Source organism: Sminthopsis crassicaudata, chromosome 5 (assembly GCF_048593235.1).
Source record: "Sminthopsis crassicaudata isolate SCR6 chromosome 5, ASM4859323v1, whole genome shotgun sequence".
Classification (NCBI taxonomy): Eukaryota; Metazoa; Chordata; class Mammalia; order Dasyuromorphia; family Dasyuridae; genus Sminthopsis; species Sminthopsis crassicaudata.
In genome coordinates, this window is record NC_133621.1 from 279081571 (window position 1) to 279103155 (window position 21585).

At 38.2% G+C, this 21585-nt stretch overlaps 1 protein-coding gene across 11 annotated transcripts; it reads left to right on the forward strand.

Moving 5' to 3' along the window:
* Positions 1 to 229: 229 nt before the first annotated feature.
* On the forward strand, positions 230 to 17901 carry MRPL42 (mitochondrial ribosomal protein L42). 11 transcript variants are annotated; one of them, XM_074271173.1, is made up of 7 exons: positions 279 to 324; positions 1756 to 1915; positions 2334 to 2403; positions 4692 to 4750; positions 5682 to 5766; positions 11184 to 11347; positions 17722 to 17901. In XM_074271173.1, the coding sequence occupies exons 4-7, from the start codon at positions 4746 to 4748 to the stop codon at positions 17765 to 17767; spliced, it is 300 nt and encodes a 99-aa protein (XP_074127274.1). In that variant the 5' UTR covers positions 279 to 324; positions 1756 to 1915; positions 2334 to 2403; positions 4692 to 4745; the 3' UTR covers positions 17768 to 17901. The 11 variants fall into 11 exon arrangements, with proteins under 11 accessions (XP_074127263.1, XP_074127264.1, XP_074127274.1 ...); XM_074271171.1 differs by lacking the exon at positions 2334 to 2403 and adding an exon at positions 3538 to 3601; XM_074271172.1 differs by lacking the exon at positions 2334 to 2403 and adding an exon at positions 3538 to 3601 and having other exon boundaries at positions 281 to 324; positions 1753 to 1915.
* The last annotated feature ends 3684 nt before the right edge of the window (positions 17902 to 21585 follow it).

Consider the following 21585-nt stretch of genomic DNA (forward strand, 5'->3'; position numbering starts at 1 on the left):
GTGACTTGTCCAAGGTCACAGAGGTTGTAAATTTCAGTTAGAATTCGATCTTTAGGCTACAAATTCCGTTCCCTTATCCAATATTCCAATAACGTCTGCCCCCCAAAGCTGTTGACTCAATGAGGATTCCATTACTTCCGAGATTCAAACGCCCTTAAGGGAGTTTTCTCCAACTGAACTACATTTCCCAACATGCATCGCATCGTGGTCATGGAAAGCGTGGTGACGTCACGGAGACAGGAAGTGACTTTTTGCGCAGGCGCATGAGGCGGCACGGGGAACGTGGAGTAGTCGCCGGGACAGACTGAGATTGTGTCCTTGGAGGTAACCGGGTTGAGGAGGGTAGAGTAATAACAGTACAACAACATTAGTAATAGTAGCCAGGCGCTTTATAAGCGTTACTTCGGATGGTCTGCCCACATTATTGGGAGGGAGGGACTGTTTTCCTTTCCTTTTTGCTGGCATGGAGCGGTTTGGTGAGTGTCTCAGAGCTGGCTCGGGTTTTACACATTAGGAAACTGAGACTCACGTGGGAGACGTGGCCAAGGTCAGGGTCAGCCGGCCGGGGCGTGTCAGAGGAGGATTCGAACCCGGCTCTTCCTGACTTGTGACCGCTAGCCGCTACCCCTCGCCTGACTCTGCTGCACGCCGGGGATTGGAGGAAGACAGGGAGCTAACACTGAGGGGGTGGCGGCGAACAAACGAATATATTAAAAAAAGCCACGGACGCTTCCCCGCATCTGTCGCCCTGGAACTTGACTTAAAGGTAGCGGATGCTACCTTTGACCTCATAGACCATCCTGCCCATCCCCCTCGTTTGACAGATGAGACCTCATAGACTTGCCCCTGGAAGTGACCTCCCTCTGGGACCGCCCTCCCCAACCCTTTGTTTTACGGAGGGGAAAGGAGGGGGGGGGAGTGAATCGATAACCGAGGTGGGATTTGTCCTCTTCTACGCCAGTGCCCTTCCCAGTAGATATTTACTATTGTGACCTTGGGAGAACCACTTCCATTGAGAATGTTAAACCTCAAAGGAGTATTGTGAGGTTCAAATGAGATATAAAGTCCCCTCCCCCCTTCTGTTAAATCTATCATCTATATCTACTTTCCTATCTACGTCCATCTAATCTATCGGTCTATCTACCTTTCAGCCTATCATCTACATCTACGTAACTCTCCTACTTACCATCTATACCTGCGAAGTTGCCGGCCCAACCTAGGCTTAATTGACATTAGCTCTTTACCACAATGTTTTGCCGTTGAATGCCAGGACTAAGACCTCTGTTGTGTGGAAAAGTTAGAAACCACGAACCATGTGATGCCGGAGCCCTGATCCTGGGAAGGGCTCTTAAGTCTAGGTCTTATACCTGAACACCCTTCCCCCATAGTTATGCTTTGTGCAATAGGACAGTCACACAGAAACTGTCAGAGCCCTTCACTGCCTCTTTTAATTAATTAATCATTCAGCAAACCTTAAGGGCTCCCCTGTGCCAAGTATTGGAGATGGAGGAGAAATGAAACTTCCCGGGCTCTTGAAGAGCCGGCACTTTATCATGGAGACGGCAGATAGATCTCCAAGTACTACAGCTACATGGGAGTAGATTCTGGGGGATGCAGCTGAGAAGGGAGGCGGGAACCTGCACGAAAGAGGGGGTCGGAATAGACAAGGAGGTCACTTTGGGCTGGGCTTGGAACGAGACTGAAAACATTTTAAATGGATGGAGCTTAGTCTTTTTTCTTTTTTCTTCCCAGCAGTGATAAAGTGGATGCTATCTTGAGAAAGGTTAAAAGACAGTGACTTCTTTCCAGATATTGTCTACACTCTCCAGGATGGCGCTGGCAGCAGCGTGGCGGGCCTTTTCCAGAGCTGGGCTGGCACACAGAGCTGCCTCAGGGTGGCAAATGACATTACAGAGTGAGCCTTTTTTTTTTTTTTTTTTTTTTTGACTTAATGTGCTTTACTTTTTAAATGAGATGGCAGTGGGTCTTAGAGGCTACATAATGACTTTAATACCAAACCTTTGTTAGCAAAGGCAGAGTTAAGATCTTTCCTCGATTCTCTTCCTGGTCCCATGTCCTCTTCACTCCTGCCTCCAGCCAGTCCTCTCCAGAAGACACTGGGCAGGACATCTTAGCTCTGCCATACTTTGAGATATGACGTGAGTGAGAGGAAAATGAAATGTACTTAGGATAGGAGTCTGGATTAGTGGGGGAGGGGGCACTGCTGTCCTTGGTACCACATGTCTATTTAAGCATGAAGTTTGCATATACTTGTTGCAGGAACATATATGGCTGCTCATTAACTTGATCTTCATTGTTTGGGGTCTTTCCAGAAGGAGCTCTAGGTTGTATTTGTCATAAATCTACATACACGCCTCTTCCAGATGACTACATTTTCAGGGAGTATAATAGTCCTCTATTGTGAAGGATCTGGATGCAAAAACACTTTTGTCTGTTTCCTTATTTGTAAGAGAAGAGCAGATTAATCCATGAATAACAGATATTAATAACAGTTTTTGATTGACATCAATAACAAATACTGCTTTAGGGTGCAAAGGCCCTTTGCGGAGCAGACACTTAACAAATACTGTGGGATAAAGAGGGTTATACTCCCTAAAAATATCTTTGCTTTCAAGAGATTTACAATCTAGATGGGAAGATTACACAAATAAAAGCAGTTGTGAGTGATGCAAGAGCATTCTGTATGCATGTATGGGTAACATGATTTAGAAAATAGGATAGATTAGCATATTCTGATTGTTAAATAAAGTCTTACAGGAATTAGTTCTTCACCCTGTCTAGTACTATCATTGTTCTAACTAGTTGACAATTAATTTGAACAAATATTTAAAACTGACTATTTGAAAAAAGATGCCCTATTTTCTGGTTTTAATCTTATATCAAAGGTGAAGTTTTCTAAGAAAACATAAGAAGCAATTTAAGTAAAAAATAATTTTAGAGAGATTCAAGTTACAGAATTAGGGTGCAAATTGTGTTGGTAAGTGTGTAATATAGGAATATGCCATGAAAAGAAGCATTTTTGATTGGGTCTGCATGGAGGAAAAAAAAGAATCTTTTTAAAAGTCTGTGCACTCAGGGCAGATGGGTGACAATAGTGATAGGACACCTGGAGAAAGGAGGACCTGAGTACAGATTTGGCCTCAGACACTTACTAGGTTTGTGAACCTTGGCAAGTCTTTTAATACTGATTGCCTCAAGAAAAAAAAGGTGTGTGCAGTCAGAGTAAGGAATAGCGTGTTTCTGTGTTGTCCTTGAGATAGACTTTGTGGGGGTCCCTCGGGTATCCATAGAAGGTCTCTGCTGTGTTGAGCTTCCTCCCTTTGGAGGACTGATGAGAGGATGTGAGTGAGAGGAAAATGAAATGTGCTTAGGATAGGAGTCTGGATTAGTGGAAGGAGGGGGCACTGCTGTCCTTGGTACCACATGTCTATTCAAGTATGAAGTTTGCATATAATTGTTGCAGGAACATATTCTGCTGCTCATTAACTTGATCTTCATTGTTTGGGGTCTTTCCAGAAGGAGCTGTAGGTTGTATTTGTCATAAATCTACGTACACGCCTCTTCCAGATGACTACAATTGGTATGTATTATAATCCAAATGAAACAGGAACAATACTTTAATTTCTATTTGTGTCTTAGATATAATCTTTGAATAACTTAATTTAGTTACTTTTTTTGGTGTCTTCTGCTTTCTCAGATTTGTTCCTCATTTTTCTTTTTGATAATTATCATGGTGGTTTTTAGACAAGCATATGTTTACAAGCGTTTGCTAATGAAAAATTAGTACCATTGTGTTTTACTGAATGCTCATTTATTGCAAGACATTAATATGCTGCCAGAAATCCTCTTTATTTTTTATTCTTTGCAAGTGTTATAGCGGGGAAAAATTATTTCCCAATTTTAGTTTATGCCTATTAGGTAAAAATAACTACTCAAACTATTATTTGATTTTGAACAGTTAATAATTACATAATGTTTAGAAAATAAACTACATACTTTCTGAATTAAGCATTTTACTTTAATACATTCAATAAAAATAGATTACTTTTGTGACAGTTATTAGGAGGATTGCTAACTACACTCCATAAAATTGAATTGAAGCTAATATTCAAAAACTCATTTATTTTTGACCATTTTCAGTTTTTCTATGAAACTTTTTGCTCACTTGAGGTGGAGCAGGGATCCTTAAGTACCAATACCTATATTTCAAGTTTCCATTTTATACCAAAGGTGAATTGTTCTGTAAAACTAGAATCCAAATTATGTTGGTAAATGAGAAATACAAGAGAATGCTTTAAAAAGAAGCATTCTTGATTGGGTCTACATGAAGGGAAAAAAAATAATTTCACAAATGGGAAAATAAGTAGGAAAAGAGTAATTAATTTTTCCAGTCTTGCACTGGTCTGTCAGAGCACTGTGATTATAAATCCATGTTTTCCAACTCCAAATTTTGTTCTCTTTCCAGTATTTCAATCAAAACTCTCAAGTCAAAAGCTGCTTTAATTTAATTCACTAGACATTTTTTTGCCAAAATTAATGATTCTATTAACAACATTTTGGAGTATTCCATCTTGAAATAGAGGTAAAATATTCTGATGTCATAGTTCATTTTTGTAGTCTTTAGTTGGCTTAATGTAATTTTTTAGCATTTACTTCTTCTTAATTGTTAGTTCTTAGCCACATTGGTTTCTCCTGTGTTTGGATTCAAAGGACTTGGAGCCAAAATGTGGTGAGTCTCTAAAGAAGACATTACTTTGGTAGCTATAAAAGTTGTCTTTTTTTTTTTTTTTTTTTCCTGAGGCAATTGGGGTTAAGTGACTTGCCCAGGGTCACACAGCTAGGAAGTGTTAAATATGTTAAATGTCTGAGGACAGATTTGAACTCGGGTCCTCCTGACTTCAGGGCTGGTGCTGTATCCACTGCATCACCTAGCTGCCCCCAAAGTGTCCTCTTTTAGAATACACTGGTAAATTCAGAGATCTGGAAGTTACTCTTGGAAGAACTATAGGGTAGGAGAAAGATATGTCAATTGTTTTTCATATGTTGAGGAATTGAGTGATTTATGTTCCTGGAATATTGTGTGCATTTCTGATCACTAGACCCCCAAGACAGAGAGCATGATGGTAGCGCAAGTCCAGAGAAGATTCCAGGGGATGGAGTGGCTTTGTTTGGGAAATATGCTTAAAAAAAAATGAGAAGTGGCTGTCCTCTCCCCATGAAAGGAGGCCAATATCTGTAGCATCATGAAGGGGGTGGTTAAGATGAGCAATGTGTTTCTTGCCAAATTACAGAGGGCTAGAATTAAGGGCAACCTCTTGGAAATTGTTGGCAGTAGATTTGGGACAAATGAAGTTTGTGCTATGGCTAGTACACACCGTTATTTTCCCACAAGGTGGTATTCCTAGAAATATAAACAGGATGAAAATGCAACAGGCTTCAGATCAGTGTAGACCATCATGTGTCTTGGAGAGTTGCCCAGCTGAGCTGCCATGTTTATTTAGCAGCAGAGCCCTGTGTGGTGCCTTCTTTCACATGGGCCATGTAGGCTAAGTCCTCACTTAGCATTTTTCTTCCTCATCAAGTAATTCTGGATAAATAACGTAAGTTTACAGAACAGATCTGTCATGTCCTGTGTGTATTCAAATGCTTTTCTTCTACAGCAAGGTGGAGCTCGCATTGTCAGCAGACGGCCGAACGATCGTCTGTCACCATCCTTCTGTGGACGTTCCTTATGAGCATACCAAAGTAAGCCTACGTTTCTTTCTCGTGGAATCATCATAACATCATTGCTTATTGTAATAGAAGACTCTCCAGCATGGGGTTGGGGGGCAGCATGGGTGAGGGGAGAAGGCTGGGTTATCCACCTTCAGGCGATCTTTAGTTCATTACTTCTAGCAGCCTGCCCTGTTGAGGTGAGCCCCCAGTGTGGTGTTACCAGTAGCCCTTGAGATTTCAGACAGCATTTGTGAAAGCGCACTCTTGAGAACAGGGCCGTTGATAGTTCCACTGTGGACACTCTTAGTCATGCTACATCTGCAGTATTTTGTTTCATTCTGGTTGCCACATTGAAGTCATGTGTTTGGGCCTATTCTGGAGTGAGCTTTATTAAGGATAGGTAAGTCAAATAACTCAAATTAAAATTTCAGTTTAACAGGAGCTGATGCTGACACCACACACAATATTAATCAGAAATTAGATCCTTTTAAAGTGCCTCCTATATGCAAAGCATTGTGCTTACCCCTGAAATTAAAATATGAAAACCTCAGGGAGGCCAGCCCACCGGGGGCCATGACATGTTTGTACATTAGCATGATATGAAGTAGAACATTGTAAGAAAAAAGCAGAGATGCCCTCAAAGATTGATCTGATGAGAGGCCAACTTCCAGCGGGGGAACTTAGAAGTCCAGAGCAGGTGGCATCTGAACAGATAGAGATGGGGCAAATTCCCATGAGCTTGAGAGACAGCCAGTGGTAGAGTCTGGTGAGAGTATAGTGTGGAAGGTAGACTGACAAAGGTTGACAGGAAAATGAGGTTGGAACCAAATGTAATACCAGCTTAAAGAGTCTGAGTTTGAGCACTAAGTTACTGAATATTTTTGAGGAGGGGAGTGCTTCAGCACTTCAAAGATTTTGTTCATGTGGGCACTCCACAGACACATGTTTTCCTTGCCTTTGTAGACAGTCTTTTCTGAGTTCCTGGAATCAGAATTCACTTGATAACAAACGTCTCTGAACTTAGGTTCTTCCTTGTGGAGCCTTGCCTGCTTGGTGGCGCCTGCTGGAATTTGTCACCTGGGGGGGGCTTTAAGAACCCAGATTACCTCCATGCCCTGTGAAGCATCTGAGCAGTGCTGGTGCAGCAAGCAAAGGGGGGGGGCATTCTAAACTGAAGGCAGTGGGGTGAGGTGGGGGGAGTCTGCAGAGGTGGGGGGGAGGGGGGCTGCTGGCCGAGGCTGCCACTGTGCCCCATGAGCACTAGGTAGGGGAGCTAGAGGCCTGTAGCTGCAGAAGGAGGCTTTGTCAGAAAGGGTGGGAGATGTAAGCAGAATGGAGAGTCGTTTGTCCCTCCAGTGGTCTTAGGTGGTTTTAATTCTACTGATTAGCTTTAGAAGAAGTGATCTTTTGTGGGCTTAGGACTATCAATAAATAATATTGGGTATAAGTAGCTAACTTTAGGTTTATTTCCCTCTCATGTTTATCTTGTTTTTTTGTAGACCAAACCAGATCCTTTTGAATCTTGGTGTTCCAAAATATATATCCTAAATCTTTCTTCCTTTTCTCTTTCCCTTCCCCTGCCTTCAGACTTGAACCCTGGTGAAAAGTAGGAAAGATAAATGCAGTTTATGATAGTAAAAATTCTTTTCATCCATCAGTCTTTGGATAAAGCTATAATGTTCACTTAACCACGACTAAATCTGTAGTTAAAAATTTTTTGATTAATTCATGTGTTTTCATTCAAATAAGCCAAAGCTTCTTAAATTGTGGGTTGTGGCCCAGTTACATAACTGAATGTGGAAATCGTAAAATTAAGATTTATTATAAGTAAATGCTTGATTTATATACTATGCCTCCAGGGTCACATAAAAATTTCTTGAGTAAAAGGGGCCGCAAGTAGAAAAAGTTTAAGAAGTTCTGAAATAAACCATCTGGGATTCTATTCCCAGGGTGTTTCTTTAAAATAGATGGAGTATCTTTGGCCACATTTTTTTTTTTTTTTTTTCCAGTTCTGATATTTTAGGAAAATGAAAGTATTAGACTAGGGACATTTAGTAAAGAGCTGAAAAAGAATGGATTTACTATTTTTCTTATTAGCATGGTTTTTGCATATTAGCATAAATTAGCATAATTTATGTACCATAGATTTTTTTTTTTTTTTTTTTTTTTTTTTTTTTTTTTTTTTTTTTTTGCTAAGGCAAATGGGGTTAAGTGACTTGCCCAGGGTCACATGGCTAGGAAGTGTTAAGTATCTGAAATCAGATTTGAACTCAGGTCCTCATGACTTCGGGACTGGTGCTCTATTCGCTATATCACCTAGCTGCCCCTAAAAGTTTTTTTAAAGAAATAAGTTTCAGAATGACAATTTTTAAAAATTCTTTTACTTATTATATTATTATTTTACCAGTTAATAAAAAGAGATTTATTTAGCCTTAACAGGAGAAGTACATTCAGAGCAGAGAAGGGGTATTTATTTAGGGATATAATTTTGATTCAGTTGCTTACAATTTTCATTGTTGCTCATACTGTTAGTCTGTGTCACAAACTGGAAGGAGGGACTCCAGTCCTTTATGTCCCAAATATTTTGTACTCAGGTGGCCAGAAAATTATGTCAATGACCTTAATCCCTCTGAGCTAATTAAATCTCAATACCTTTTTTTTTTAAAGTTTATTTTTCCAAATATGAGAAAAGATATGTTTTCAACATTCAATTTTGCAAAACCTTGGATTCCAAATTTTTCTTCCTCTCCTGCCCCTTTCTCTCTTTCCAAGACATTAAGCAATTTGCTATAGTTTAAACAAGGGTAGTTCTTCTAAATATATCTCCATACTCAGGAATAAAAATTTTTTAAAGGCCAGCATTCAGCCTTACTATGTTTTAGGAGCAGCTGGGTAGTACAGTGGCTGGTGCACTGGACCTGAAGTCAGGAAGACTCAAGCCTCTGAGACATACTAGCTGTGCAACTCTGGGTAAATTATGTAACCTCTTTTTGACTTGGTGTATTCAGGTACAAAACAGGGATACTAATAGTATCTACCTCCCAGGTTTCTGAGGATTAAATGCAATGATATTTGTAAAAATAAAAAAATATATATATACATATACATATATATATATATATATACATATACATATACATATATATATATATATATATATATATATGTGTGTGTGTGTGTGTGTGTGTGTGTGTGTGTGTGTGTGTTAAAAATAAAATGTAAAAAAAAGCATTTGTAAAAAAAAAAAAAAATTTAGTCCAGTGCCTGGAACACATATAAATGCTTATTTTTTTTCCTTCTCCTCCTTGCCTCTTTTTCCTATTTTACTAGAATTTTCCCCATGTTCTCTCTTTGAAGTTCAGCCAAGTAGATCAAACAGTGCTTAAGAATCAGATAATGGTTTGGTTTCTGAGTATGCCAGAAGCTTATTGTGTGACTTTAAACAAATCATTAATCACAGAGTTTTTATCTTTATTTAAAAATAAAAATATTTTCCATCTTCTTACAATTAGGGAGATTTATTATATGTTGGGCCAATCCTCTTACTGAATAGGGAGAAAAAATGGTCATTTTTTTAAGGTGAATTGGCTCTTTGAGGCTCTTAGTCAAGTTTTCCTTGCATGTGTTTCCCTCTTTTAGCCTCCCCAGCTGTGGAAGCGAGCCCTGCAGGGTCTGGCCCAGTGCCTCTAAGCTCCATCTTAGCAAGGAGGTGGATGCTTGCTTGCACGCTCTGTTAAAGAGCCCTACGGCCTGTTCTCACGGCCCAGTGTGTTCACAATTTCAAGACATATAAAGGCACTCTTTCTGAAGCTGTCAGGTCCAATGTCACCTCCCTCCTTTCTCTTTCCACCAGACTCTTGCTGATACTTGGGTCTCCCACCTTTGTTCTACCTTCTCCTGATTGTGTTCTCTCACTCACGGGGATACCTGTTCTTTCTGATGGTCCAGACCTTGTCCTTTGGATTCCAGGATAGCTCTTGTGAAGATGCCTTCCCGACCAGCTCCAGCCCACCCCTTGGCCTTTCCGGAATTTGTATTTCTCTATCTAGTACTCTCTACCACTTCATCCTAGATTTGCTTACTGATGGTCTTGCCTTGTTCTTCTCTCTGTCCCATGTCTTCTTGGGATCCCAAGAAGATAATAACAGATTGGCTTCAGGACAACAAATTATTCTGCAACCATACCTCCTAAGACTTTTTTCTTTTTTCTTATTTTTGCTGAGGCAATTAGGATTAAGTGACTTTCCCAGGGAAGTGCTAAGTGTCTGAGGTCTAATTTGAACTCAGGTCCTCTTGACTTCAGGACTATCCACTGTGCCATCGAGCTACCCCATCTTTTTTCTAAATTAATGGGAATTGCTATTTGTTATCCTCACATTGATGAAGTGAAATGAAGAATTGAAAATGTATATTTCTTTTGCTTCTTTAATTAGATGGTAATCTTGTGTCCTGTAGACCCCAGAGCAATGAGTACAGTATAACTCTATGTTGTTAGCTTATCATTTAAATCCTTTGTGGGCAAACAAATTAAACTTCAGAATTCTGTTGTAATTCAGGGAATTGTAGATTGGAGAAAAACTTACCACATTTTCGTGGTCATTTTTTATTGCATCAGAGTATATCTGTTTTTTCTTAAAACATTAGTTTTCCATAACTTCATTTTGTGATGATTTTTTTCATCTACATTATCATTCTATGATTTACTTAGACATGATCATTTTTCCTAGTGAAAGGGAAGGATCTTTGGGGAGAATCTTTATTAAGTCTCCTTATAAACTTTAAATTATATCTTTTAAGTCTAATGCCTTATTAAAAAAAATTATGGTGTCTCCTACAAAGGATTGATCTGATAGATACTGTTGTTGTTATTGTTCAGTTATTTTTCAGTAGTGTCTGACTTTTCATGATCCCATTTGGAGTTTTTATGACAAGGTTATTCAAGTGGTTTGCCATTTTCTTCTCAAGTTCATTTTACAGATAAAGAAACTGAGGCAGAGTTAAATGACTTGTCCAGTGAATTATCGGCTAATAAGTCTTGAGATTGAATTTTGAACTCAAATCTTTCTGAATCCAGGCCTGGTGCTATGCACTGCGCCACCTGGCTGCCTTTTTGAATATTACCAAATATTTAAGAGACTGAAAAAATTGCTTATTGAGTTTCCCCTCTCAGTGAGAATTTTTGCATTTGACTAAATAACCAATGTTTATTTTTAATATAAATTAAGTTAATAAGGATTTTTTCATTTGAAAAAAATTTCACAAATAAATGGTTGTACAAAAAAGAAAAATTTTCCCTGATTCTTTGAAAAATTAAGCATATCTTAAAATTATGTGTTAACTGCTTTATCAGAAAAAGACCTTTACCACTTAAACATTATAATGTAGTGAATTAACTAGTTAACTATAGAGGCTATTAAATAATGGCTGGAATTTCTCATATTTTGCAGCCTATAATTAGACCAGATCCTGTGGATAACCAAGAAGAAACATATGATCAAATGCTGAAAGCCAGATTAAAAGCAGATGGTAATACTACTCAGCAAGGACCTATGATGGAGGAGCTCAATAAACTATTCTTCACTACCAAGCATCGCTGGTACCCTCGAGGACAGTAAGTATTTTCTTTAAAAAACAAAACAAAACAAAAAGGTGATCCTCCTTTAGTATTCTAAGATGAACTTAAGAAGGGAGCTCAGTAGCTAGTGCACTAGTATTTTACAACTTAAAAAAAATTATTTTCCTAATGTGGTATTATCTCACTTGAAGGAAATAGTTCTAGGGAAACGTAATAATAATCAGTATGCTTTTTCTTCCAGCATGCTTTTATTAAATGCCTTCTGTGTGCTAGGTGCTCTGCCTTATGTTATAAATATCCACAAATGAAGTAGGCTGATCTCAGGTTTAGCCTGATATTTGGCGGTAAAGATGCTGTTGACTAGGAGGAATGGGAAGCACTTCATGTAAAAGATAATGTTTGAGCTGATCTTTGAAGGTAACCAGGGATTCTTAGAAATGAAGTTAAGATGGAATACATGGTTGGGGGCAGCCTTGTGTGAAGAGCAGCAGGCAGATCAGGGAAACATGTAAAGTCGAAGGAGCAGTAATTTGGGAGACTAGAAAGATAGGTTGGAGCCAGGTTGTGAAGAATTTTAAATGCCAAAGAGGGGAGTTTGGATATGATTATAAGGCGAAACAGGCAGTCTTGGGAACCTGCTGAACAGTGGAATGATATAGTCAGATCTGGGCTTTAGGAACACCACTTTGATAGCTGTTTGGGGAAATAAATTAAGAGAGGTTGAGTTTTGAGGTAGGGAGATTAGGCAGGAGGCCAGGTGTGAGCTAGTGAGGTTCTTAGCTAGGGTAGTGGCCAGGAGAGATGTCATGGATGTAGAAAAGGTAAGATCTGGCCCATGGATGAGTGAGAATGAGATGTTATGGAGGAAAAATTGCATTCACTCTGATATCAATGGTTTATGAGTGAAGAACTTGTCTTGGGAACTTGGGACAAGATCTTGGAAACTAGGGAGAATCTTAGTATCTAGCATTTTTTCTTTCTTTTTTTCTTAAATTAAAGCTTTTTATTTTTCAAAATATGTGCATGGATAATTCTTCAACAATAGCCCTTGCAGAACCTCGGTGTTCCAATTTTCCCCATCCCCCAGATGGCAAATAGTTCAACATATGTTAAACATGGTAGAAATATATGTAAATCCAATATATGTATACATATTTATACAATTATCTTGCTGTATAAGAAAAACAAATCAAACCAGAAAAAAATGAAAAAGAAAGTAAAATGAAAGCAAACAGCAACAAAAAGAGTAAAAATGCTATGTTGTGATCCACACTCAGTTCCCACAGTCCTCTAAGTGTAGATGGCTCTTTTCAACACAAGACCATTGGAACTGATCTGAATTATCTCATCAGCACATTACTTTTCCATACTGACCTGGATGTGATAACAGAAGCTAAATGTCAGAATAGCATTTTTCTTAATTTAAAAATGAAATTTTGCCAAAGCTTGTAATGGAAATTGGCAAGAATCCTTGAAGATTATTATTATTTAAAAAAAAATTCAGCAAGATTTTTGTTTAGTACTTTGATTTTTATTCACTTCCCTAGTACATAATTTATACAGTTGTGGTGAGAGTATGTTTAGTTTTTGGCATCCTGTAGACAAATTGGGGAAGACTCAGGGATGAATGGACATCCCTGACATGAATTCATCAGCATCCAGCCAATAACTTTTAAGAATTTTTAAGAATACAGCAAGAAGGGGCAGCTAGGTGATGCAGTGGATAGAGCACCATCCCTGAAGTCAGGAAGACCTGAGTTGAAATGTGGCATCAGACACGTAACACTTCCTAGCCGTGTGACCCTGGGCAAGTTACTTAACCCCAGTTGCCAAGCAAAAAAGAAGAAGAAGAAGAATATAGCAAGATATTGAAGAAATTGGATGAACACAGAAAATAAGACTTTACATATTAGGAAACATAGAACTGCAGTTCCTCAATTGCTCTTATGTTTGCTAATATTCCAAGTTTGATTATTTGCTTTACAGTACTGGCCATAACTAACTTTCTTCTTTTACATTTAGGGGGAGTTTCCTTTAAAAGTTTCCATAATGCTTCCTGATACTAGAGCTTCTTCAGGACTCAGATTCAAGTCTAGTTTTCTCTTGTATATCATGCCCTAGTGAAACTCATATTCCTTGCTGGGAGAATCTCTTGATTGATCACATGCTTTTGTTGTCTCTCCACTTTTTTCCTTTTTTTTTTTTTTTTTTTTTTTTTCCTTCCCCAGTCAAATTCCAAATATCACTTTTCTGCAGGAAATACAATAAGCTCCTTAACTCTTTGTTTTAAGGCTCCTACCCACCTCTCAGTCTGTTTGAGATCACCCTCCTGTTGTGCTCTGGCCAATATTCCCAGCCCTTGATATTCTATCTCTTGCCCTCATGTCTTCAGCCACAGCTCTGCCTAAGCACATGTGCACTGCCTCACTGTTTCTTGACGTAAGAAGGACCTGATTCAGACTGGTCTTTCTGGTGCTTCAGGGTTGGATTTGGAATGAAATGAGATAATTGTAGATCAGAGGTGTCAAATTTGAGACCAGGCTGCAAGAAGCCACAAAATTCTAGTGTTGTTTGAACCTAGATTAAAATGTAATTGAAAAATCTTTTAAAGAAATCAATAAAAATACAGTACAACCCAGATAATGTTAATTTGTGGTTTTCTAAGTCAATCTACAGCTTTCTGGGATCCTTTCCTGTTTGAGTTGATGCCACTGTTATAGATTAGTTTCACAGTTAACAAAAAGAAAGTTTATTAAGCCATAGCATGGAAAGGATACTCAATAAGGCTACAGCATTGATCCTTGGAGCAGCTTCCTTGCTTCTCGTTGTGTTGATTTTGTTCACTATTTATATGTTTCTATATTTATGAGTTATAATCAGTTTGACATAGAACTTTTAAATTGAAAGTTTTTTGTTTTGGCTTTCTGGTGTTTCATCCCCACTGTTTAGTAAAGTGCCTAAATTAGACTTTTGAGAAATATTTCCTAAATCGAATATCAGCTTCAGCATGGCAAACATAACTTGCCTCTTTCCTTCCAAAAATTTCTCCTTTTCAGTCTCTTTCTTTGGAGCAATTGGGGTTAAGTGACTTGCCCAGGGTCACACAGCTAGGAAGTGTTAAGTGTATGAGGCTGGATTTGAACTCAGGTCCTCCTGACCTCAGGACTGGTGCTGTATCCACTGCGCCACTTAGCTGCCCCTCAATCTCTTTCTACACAGCTTAGGCCACTGACTGGCCTTTTCCAGAAGCAAGGAAGTTGGAAATGCTTTGTTTTCATAAAACTCCTTATTTTCACAAAATCAGGTCTTCCTTATTCCCAGATGGAGTCCATTATGAGCTCCTCTCATCCTTTCTTCAAACCCTGTCTCTAGTCTATCCCTTTCTGTAATACTGACATAACCAAGTCCTTTGCCTAAGCTGGGCCTCTCTGGCTCAGCCTGTTGTAGCTGCCTCCCACGCTCTGAATATTTGTAAACAGAGGAGGCCAAAACAGTGTTCCCCACTGTGCCTTGTTATTTTCTGGGCTCTTCCTCACTTTCACCCTGGTCCCGTTTGTTATCCTCTACAGTTCAGTGCTCTGTTTCACACTTGCATGGGGCCCTTATCTTTTCCCTCTTCCCTCTCCATTTTCCTCATAAAGCCCCTCTTGATTAGATTCTTCAGTCTCTAGCCAAGAGTATTACAAGCCTTAGGGGATTGATTCCAACTCTGGCCTGGAGCCTGGGGTACTGATAGCTTAAGTCCAGAAGGCAAAGTCCTGCTCTTGTTCACTGTTGATGTGTTCACATACTTACGAGTCACAATCAGTTGGACTTTTCACAGTTTTACGGTTTTGTTTGGACTTTCTGGTGTTGCTTGACTACTACTGTACATTTGCACGGAGTACTAGTGATGCTGGACACGATGGGGCTGTATGTGACTCAGCCCCACATGCTCCACAGGGCCCTGTTTTCCTGCCTCTAAGGAAGTCCCTCTGTTACCTTCTGTTCTAGTATGATGAACTTACTCTGACTATTCCTCTTTTTGACAGTTCAGCTTTTGTTGCTCAAGCCATCCTCCATGCCCAGAATATGCCATCCCCTCATCTTAGTTTCCCAGAAGCTTTCTCTTCCAAGGCTGATCCCGTTCTTCCTGAAGTCTTCCCTCCAGGTCTTTTTTTCACACCAAAAGCTCCCAACTCCTGGACTTCACATGTTGGAGGTGCCACCTCTCCTGCAATTTCTTCCTCTGGCTGGCTCCAGAGCCTTCATTTTAAGGAACACAGGTCCAGGCCAGTCATGTATTCATTCCTCTCCAGGATATACTCACGGCTATCTTGGACTGCCTCTTGAATACCTCTGTGCTTAATAATTCCTTGTTAACTTGACTGTCTTTATATTCAGACCATTGGCTTGTCAGAGCCAAGGTCAGAATCAGTAACATGCTAGAAGAATAATGAGAAAAAGGGGTGCCATATACCTGAAACAACTCAGACCCAAGTTAATAAAATTGATACTAAGTAATGATCAAAAAAAGCGAAACATTTTACCAGTGTAAACCAATTAGCCATCATAAGTATACCAGAGTTCCTTAAGAGAAATTCAGATAGTAGTCATTTGACTTACTCAATGAGCAGACAAAAGCAGTGGTCTTAAGCACAAGATCTTAACAAGGTGGCTGATGTATTGACTGAGAAAAGCAATGAAGGGTAACGTGAGTTAAAAAAAAAAACAGCAAGAAATCCAACTAAGTGAAGTCATCCTGAGGGCATTTAAGATGGAAAATAGAAGGACAATAAACAAGAAAAATGGAAAAGATTCATAAAGACTTTTATCACAAATGTTTTCACCTATTAGAACTATAGAAACACCACATTTGGGACCTCACATTACAGCCTCGATGTTCTTTTAGAGAAGGCAGAGAAGAAAGATGGGGAAAATAGCTGAATTAGACTAGGATTTTCTGGAGAAGAGATGACAGAATCATTGGAGGGTTGACTTACAAAGTAAAGAAAGTGAGGCAAATACCAGCGCTGTTGAGGAAAATCTCAAGAGTTTTATTTTGAAAAAAGTTGTCCCCACAATATCAGCAACTGTGGGTCTGTATCCCCGATATCCCCCTATTTAAGATCTTGATGAAGGTCATCTACACATTTCATCAAGGGCAGCTTTGATAAGGGAAGGTCATCAAGAAGGTCAGCAGGTTTGTTGAAGTGGAAGTTCTACAGAAGACATGATAGCAGGAAAATCACAGATGGGCTTTTTGCCTAGAAGATGTCCAGAAAATAAGTCCAGTATGCTCAGTGTTCATGGGTTTGGTAGGCAAGGCTTTCTTCCAACAAGGCGTGTCTTATTCATTCAGAGCTATTCAAGTTTCAGACTGGAAGGATATCACTACAGAAATAATGCTTGTCATGGATTGCTCTGGTCATAAACCTCACATGACACATAAAACAGAGCTGTCTGCTTTCTCTGAGTGTTTGTCTTTGAAGTAGAGACGATTTAGCATGGAGTCCAAGCTGAAGAACTTATTTCCTGGCTCCTCTATGGGGCCGGCCTCCATAGGCTCGGGACTGTTGTTGAGCCTCCTGAAGACTGTAACCACTGCAGAGATTTGACAGGAAAGAACACATGGTTGTGGATATCTGTTGTCCCAGTTTAAATGCAGTTGAATGGGTAACCTATGTAATTTCTCCTTCGTTTTATATATATATATATATATATATATATATATATATATATATATATATATATATATATATGTATATATGTATGTATATATATTTATGACAGATTGAACAAATAGGTGACAAATTGGGCCAAGATTAAAGAGGAGAAGGAGGAGGAGAATAGGCTGGATCCCTGTGAGGAACTTAACAGAGCTTCCTTGATAACCCCAAGTTCCTGCTGGAAACAGAATCTTGTCTCTTAATTTTTTTTTTTTTAACCAAGAATTGGAACACAGTAACTCCAAAGAATTGAAAATAAATATTACCCAGAGGACAGTGGGGCTACCCTAACATGGGGACAATATATAATCAGTAAGGAGTTTGGAAGGAAAAACATCAATAGGGAAACATAAGATGCAAACAAATGGACTAGTGACATGATAAGGACTGGGCTTCCTTGAGATGGCAGGATCAAGTGAGGAAGGCCCTCCAGCCCTTGGGTTTTAAGATAATAAGTTATACACAAGACTTGGGTATTGTGGTAGAATTATTATCTGGATATGATAACGTATGAATCTCATTAAATTTTGCTTCTCTGTGTGTGTGTGCGCGTGCACATGTGTGTAGAAGCATACACATGTATGTACATACATAGATATGAGAGTGTATAAAAGAGACTATGCCATAGCAAACAAATCTAAATTTTATTGGATAGCCAATCCAATGTAACATATCTTTACCAGGATATTTTTTCTTTTTAAGGTATCATCAGCGACGCAGAAAACCCAATCCTCCCAAAGAAAGATGATTTTTAGACATTGATATAGTCATCATTTACTGTCAAAGGGAAAATGTCATCTTTTGTTTATTTCACTACTTGAAATAAAATAGTCACTTCTTGATGTAATGTGGAGAAATTTTAATAAATTTTTTTCTAGATTTTTTGGTTGTATTTTTGTTCATCTGTCAAATAATGGCCAGACTTGACATTCTGATTTTTTTTTTTAATTAAAGCTTTTTATTTTCAAAATATATGCATGGATAATTTTTCAACATTGACCCTTACAAGAATCTTGTTCCAAATTTTTCCCTCCCTTCCTCTTACCCTTTTCCCTAGAAAGCAAGTAATCCAATAAAATGTTAGTTTTTAAAAAATGTTAAATGCAATATTTTCACAATTATTGTGCTGCACACACACAAAAAAAATCAGATCAAAAAGAAAAAAATAAGAAAGAAAACAAAATGCAAGCAAACACAAGAAAAGATGTGAAAATGCTATGTTGTGAACCACACTCAGTTTCCATAGTCTCCTCTCTGGGTGCAGATAACTCTTGCCATCATAAGATCATTGGAACTGGTCTCAATTATCTCATTGTTGAAAAGATTGGCATTCCGATTTAAAGATACCTGATTGAATTAATTCCCACTTGCCATGTTCCATTGCATTTTGTAAGATGTCACATCTCAGTCCTATCATGATAATGGCAAAAATACAGAGAAGAACAATTTTTAATTGGGATAGGGCTATTCAAGATTTTAATGTTGCCTTTGAAAATAATTCATAGAAGAGCAGCTAGGTGGAGCAGTGGATAGATCACCAGCCCTGAAATCAGGAGGACTTGAGTTTCAAATTTGCCCTTGGACACTTAACATGTCCTAGCTATGTGACCCTGGGCAAGTCACTTGACCCCAGTTGCCACAGCAGAAAAACAACAAAAAAATTCATACAGTTGGAAAATCACAAATCAACTTTCTTGTTCATTTTAAGTATTGTTGGGGAAAAAAAAAAGTATTGATTTTTTTTTTTTTTTCTGGAAAGAGATTTAACATGTTATTTAATTCAGGTTATGTTTTCCCACTTCCCCTCCCATTATAGCATTTTGCTGGCTTAAGAAAATGTGTAGAATTTTCTCTGTTTTTTGTAATTCTCTGCTCAGAGCATAAATGTTCTCATGGTTTTTTTTTTGTTTTTTTTTTTTGTGAAAATGTAAAATTACAGCCCCATTTGTCATCACTAGCCAGGAAGAGCCTATTTAACACGTACTCTTTCCAGCAGAAAAATTTCCACACTTAAATTTCGCAAAGGCCAAAAAAATGGAAATGAAAAGTTTTTAATGGGAAATGGAAAATTATGTTTGTGGTAGATATATTTAGATCTAGATGGGAGGAGGACCTACTGAATCTGTATTTTATATATACCTAGTTTGAATAAGAAAACTGAAGCCATTGAAAGGCTTGCAGGTTTTAATAAAAATAAAAATAAAGGCAGTTACTATTTGGTGAATTAAAATCAGGGACAGTGGTGGGAGACTAAAAAAGAAAACGTGCTAGTGGATTGCCAATAAAATGTCAAAAGAAACAGGTTGATTTTTGTTAGGTAAATCAGATACATCTATATATTTTTTAAATTGAAGAAAAAGGTCAGTGATTTTTTGAGTTTTCAAAACAAATTTTGACACTTGAATCATTTGCTAAGAGGGATATGATCTTGGGTAAAACATTTCTTTGTGCTTTGATTTCCTTCACTTTAAAATATGTGAAAAGTAATTCCCATAGACTTGTTTTAAGGAAACTTCTATGTAAACTTTTAAGTCCATGCAGAAAATGTGAGTTTTTGATGTGCCTTGGTCAAAAAAGACAACATTTATGCTCCAGAGAGTTACAAAAAACACAGAAAATTACACATTTTCTTAAGCCATTAGAATGCTATAATGGGAAGGGGAAATAGGAAAACATAACTTGAATTAAATAACAAGTTAAATGTTTTTCCAGGAGAAAAAAAAATCAGTATATATATATATATAATTTTTTTTTTTTCCCAATAAGGTATCAGGAAAGGCATCTTAGTGAAGCAATCACTTTTTCAATACTCAGGTATGCTAAACATGCTTGAAAGTTTGACTTTTGGATCCAGAAAGGAATGTTTATTTTTTTTTTCAGCTTAAAAGCTGTCTAAAATTCTCCGGGCAGATCTCAGGTAAGCCACGATGGGCAAGCTAACATGACTTTTCCTCAGCAAGATGCTCATGAAAACATCATCTTTCATTCTTACAGAGTAATGCTAATTAGGCCACCAGAGGGTGCTCTCATCTAATGAGTGTTCAGCATCTGCCAGAGAACCAAAAAATAAGCCACTTTAAATAGTTTTAATTGATTGTGAATAGTTGGGTATTCATTTGAAATTATCTTGGATAATCATTGATGGGGAGGATCAAGGAGCAAACATGACAGTGGCCGGGTCAATTTTCATTAACTCGAATTGTCCAACATTGGAATATGGGGGAAACTTAACTTGACATTTCACAATTTAACAACTTGCATTCTGGGGATTAAAATGTTCTTTAGCAATTAAATCACAGGGAGGGTCAGAAAGTGTCTGCTCATTCAACCAGTACCTGAAAGGAATGCCCACTGTACAGTTCTCGACATGGTCAAAGGAGCATTGATGCATAGATTTTCAGCTAGAAAGGAAACTTAGAAAGGCCATCAAATTCAACCCTGTTGTTTTACAGGTGAGACAGATCCACAGGGATTGAGACTTGCCTGGGATCATACAGTTAATAAGTGGCTGAATTAAATGGAGGTGTTCCTGATTGCCCCACCCAATTTATTTGATTAATGTCTGTCCAAGTGGAGGAACTCTATCCCTGAAGATAATCCATCCTACTTCTGGACAGTCCTGAGTATTAGGCTGTTTTCCCTCATGTTTGCTTCTTTGAAACCTTCATCCATCACTCCCGGTTCTGTCTTTTGGGATCAAACAGAAGTCTGGTTCCTTTGGACAGCCCCTCAACTACTTGAAGACAGCTATTATGACTTGTTTGTTTTTTTAAGAGGCAATTGGGATTTCAGCCTCACAACTAGTGTTAAGTATCTGAGGCTGGATTTGAACTTGGGTCTTCCTGACTCCGGTGCTTTATGCACTACACCATCTAACTGTCCCATGATCTTTCTTTTCCAAGCGAAACATCCTTTAACATCCCTTTAACAGATCCTCTTATGGTCTAATCACAGGATCCTTCATCCTGATTGTCCTATGGCATCTGAAATTGAATAATATTAGCTTTCCATTTTGCAGATAAAGATACTGAGAGAATGACATAATCAAAAACAGGGTCAGATATTTTTATAGAAGAACTTATCCAGGTACAAATGGAAGCTTTTTCCTTTTATATTTTTCAGATTCATTGCCATAAATGCATGATTATGTCTTTGAAGAGACAGGAGTGTGATGAAAAAAGTTAGATTTTTAACATTTTTATTGAGTGTTGATCCCCAAATTCAAGGCAGCTATAGCATTGTCTTTTTGTCCTCATGAAACATTGCCACAGGATCCTGTCTTTATTCTTTTGCTAAAACCTAGACTCCATGTGTTGCAACAATCACCCCAAATGTTTGTTTTTTTTTTTAAACAATAAAAAGGGTGAACATAATACACATCTGTGTAGTTGGAGATATGAGTAATGGAGTTATAATCATTTCAAAAAGCCATAAAGAATAAGGAAGGAAAAATCTGATTAGATTTCCTTATTGTTTGTTTTCCTAATCTCTCTCTGAGGTAAGTCTTATCTCTTTCTATCCATGAATATTTTCTACATCATAAATTTTAAATTTATTTCCAGTTTT

Coding starts and splice junctions, on each gene's coding strand:
- MRPL42 (XM_074271162.1), top strand. CDS start 1,831: ATGGCGCTGGCAGCAGCGTGGCGGGCCTTTTCCAGAGCTGGGCTGGCA. Junction 1,916..3,537: donor GTGGCAAATGACATTACAGA/GTGAGCCTTTTT, acceptor GGGTCTTTCCAG/AAGGAGCTGTAGGTTGTATT. Junction 5,767..11,183: donor TTCCTTATGAGCATACCAAA/GTAAGCCTACGT, acceptor CATATTTTGCAG/CCTATAATTAGACCAGATCC.